The 2,775-nt window shown below is 60.0% G+C and overlaps 1 protein-coding gene across 1 annotated transcript in view; it reads left to right on the forward strand.

The window, feature by feature from the left end:
• Nucleotides 1–230: 230 nt before the first annotated feature.
• Nucleotides 231–2,775, forward strand: part of GRIN2C (glutamate ionotropic receptor NMDA type subunit 2C) — a 29,904-nt gene continuing 27,359 nt past the window's right edge. Inside the window, exon 1 of the mRNA XM_027770817.1 lies at nucleotides 231–794. Coding sequence (XP_027626618.1) covers nucleotides 396–794 — 399 coding nt within the window. The 5' untranslated portion in view covers nucleotides 231–395. The remainder of the gene's footprint in view (nucleotides 795–2,775) is intronic.

Genomic DNA, 2,775 nt, shown 5'->3' on the forward strand with positions numbered 1-2,775 from the left:
ACTTGAACACCAGACTAGCATTCTCAGCACGCCTTGCCAGACAGAGTGCACCTGAAGGACAGTTAGGGAAGGCTTGGCCTTTTTAGCCAAGCGTGCGGTAGTGGAGGGTCTCGAGCTCCGGTTGTGGCTGCACTGTCCCCAGCTCTAGCCTCGCTGGCATTCCCCCGGGACGTTCTGCTAACCTCGGTCTCTCTCTCTCTCTGTCTGCCTGCACCTGCCTGCCTCCCCCTCTCCCTGCCTGTCCTTGTGAGGGAGGTTTTCCTCTCCTCTTTCGTCCTGTGTGTCCTTCTGCCTCTGACTTTCAAATTCTGTCTGTCTGTCCATCCGCCTCTCTCCGTGCCTCTGACCCTGTGTCTGTGCCTGTCCTGGTCTCTCCACAGGACCCTCCAGTGGACATGGGCGGGGCCCTGGGGCCGGCCCTCCTGCTCACCTCACTCCTGGGTGCCTGGGCGGGGCTGGGCCCTGGGCAGAGCGAGCAGGCCGTGACGGTGGCCGTGGTGTTTGGCAGCTCAGGGCCACAGCAGGCCCAGGTCCGTGCCCGCCTCACCCCCCAGAGCTTCCTGGACCTGCCTCTGGAGATCCAGCCACTCACTGTGGGGGTCAACAACACTAACCCCAGCAGCCTCCTCACCCAGATCTGCAGCCTCCTGGGCGCGGCCCGCGTCCACGGCATCGTCTTTGAGGACAACGTGGGCACTGAGGCTGTGGCCCAGATCCTCGACTTCATCTCCTCCCAGACCCACGTGCCCATCCTCAGCATCAGTGGGGGCTCCGCCGTGGTCCTCACCCCGAAGGTGCCATTCAAACTCCTCCCCCATTGTCCTTTGGGCCTGAAATCAGGCTGGGGGAGGGGGTGGGGACAGGCTGAGCCTGGACTGGAGACTTAGGTCTTGAGAAGCTGGAACTGGGTGGGACCAGCAAGGAGGTGGAGCTGAGGGTGTGCCACAGGTGGGGTGGGAGAGGGAGGCTGTGGGGAGGACGTCCCATGTTCTATTATAAAATAGATGACAAACTTTCTAGGCTTCTGCATTCCCGTCTGGATGAGGAGTGGGTGGGTGCAAGCCTTCCTCTGGCCTCTCCCCCACCATCCCCTCTCTGCTTCTCTGGCTCAGACCCACAAGCTTGGGGATGGTCAGGTTCCAGTCCCATGGCATCTGGTGCTGTGCCCCCTGGCAGTCATAGCTCACCTGCTAGGGGGACCTCTCAGGGGCAGGTCACTGCCCTGGGTCAGCCCTCACTGAGCTTGCAGTCCCTGGGGAGACCGATCCAAATTCACATTCGTCCCAGTTACAAACCAGGATGCGTGTCCTGGGGGGAGAACAGGGGTTGCTGTGAGCGAGTCTCACGGGGTCCCCATGTGGACAGAGCATTGTGACAAGACCTCTTGAGAAACGATGTCCACCCCAGGCCCTCGAGGCTACGGGGAAATTGGGGGGAAGGGCAGAGCATTCCAGGTAGAGGAGCAGGCAGTGTAAGCCCTGGAGCTTTTGAGGTATGGAGATGCCAGGGGAGGGGGTGGGGTCCAACCACTGTGGGAGCCGCTGGGCTTTCCCCTAAGCGCGCTGGCAGCCGGGGGTGTGGAGGGCAGAGACTGACCTGGCTTTCACATTCTGTTGTTGCTTTGATCATGAAGAGTGATGAGCACCGTCAAGGAGTGGAATGCACCCGCACACAGCCCCCATCCACCCACATAACCTGCCCATCGTCCCCCACCCACCTTCCCCATTGCTGATGGAGGCAAAGCCCAGACCTCGCCTTACCCACCCACACGTTACAGGATGTTATCTGAAGCAGATAAGGGCTTGCAAAAAAGAAATCTGCCACACCTGATCAGGTCTAAGACAAAATGACAAATTCCTTAATAGGGTTGAATATCAAGCTGATGTCCTCACTTGCCCACGGTGTCACAAATGTTGGTGTTGAAGTCCCTGTGGCTGAGCCAGGAGCCAGACGAGGCCCACACGTGGTGGGGGCCTGACATGGCTTCCCAGTCTCTAGTCTCTGGCTCCTCCTCCACCTCTCTGTTTTTCTTGCAAATTCTTGCCCTGTAGTTTTCCCTGATCCGCTTTTTAAAAAGATTGGGACAGTGGCACTGTGATGAAATCTTGGAGGAGTGAGCTATGGTGGCAGCAGGGAGCCGGCAGTGAGGAGGGGCCGGCGCTAGCCCCCATGCCAGTGGCAGTACCTTGGACTGGGGGGTGGCGGAGGTGGCGGAGAGGACTTCGTTAGCCCGGGACTAGGGGAGGTCCGGTGCTTGTCCAGTCTTCAGGCCCTGATAGTTCCCGGAGGGTGGTTCAAACTCTCAGGAGACTTTCAAAAAATAGACTCCCGGCATCACACCTCTGAGATTCACATTTAGTTCACATTCTGGGGCAACACTTCCCAAACGAGGGAGTTCAAGAATCATATGAGGAGCTTGTTAAAATACCGATTCCCGCGCCATTCTTGGGGATTCTGATCCAGCAGGCGTGGGGTGCTGCCCGAACATCTGCATTTCTAACAGGCTCCCAGGTGGTTCTGATGCCTGGGTCTGGCTAGCAAGGCCAGGTGGGAGGCGGCCATGCGTAGTTTTAAAGCTCTCCGGGTGATTCTAATGGGCGGCGGGCCCAGGGATCCCGTGCGGGCGGGGAGTGCTGTGGGGCTAGTGCTCCCAGGACCCCTGCATCTTCCCACGCAAAGGCGTCTGGGTGCTGACGGAGGGGTCCGAGCAGAGGCCGGGGCGCGAGGCGGGCTCGGCCCGCCCCGCCCCGGCTCAGGCGCCGCCCTGCTCCGCCC

Source organism: Tupaia chinensis, unplaced genomic scaffold (assembly GCF_000334495.1).
Source record: "Tupaia chinensis unplaced genomic scaffold, TupChi_1.0 Scaffold000159_1, whole genome shotgun sequence".
Classification (NCBI taxonomy): Eukaryota; Metazoa; Chordata; class Mammalia; order Scandentia; family Tupaiidae; genus Tupaia; species Tupaia belangeri.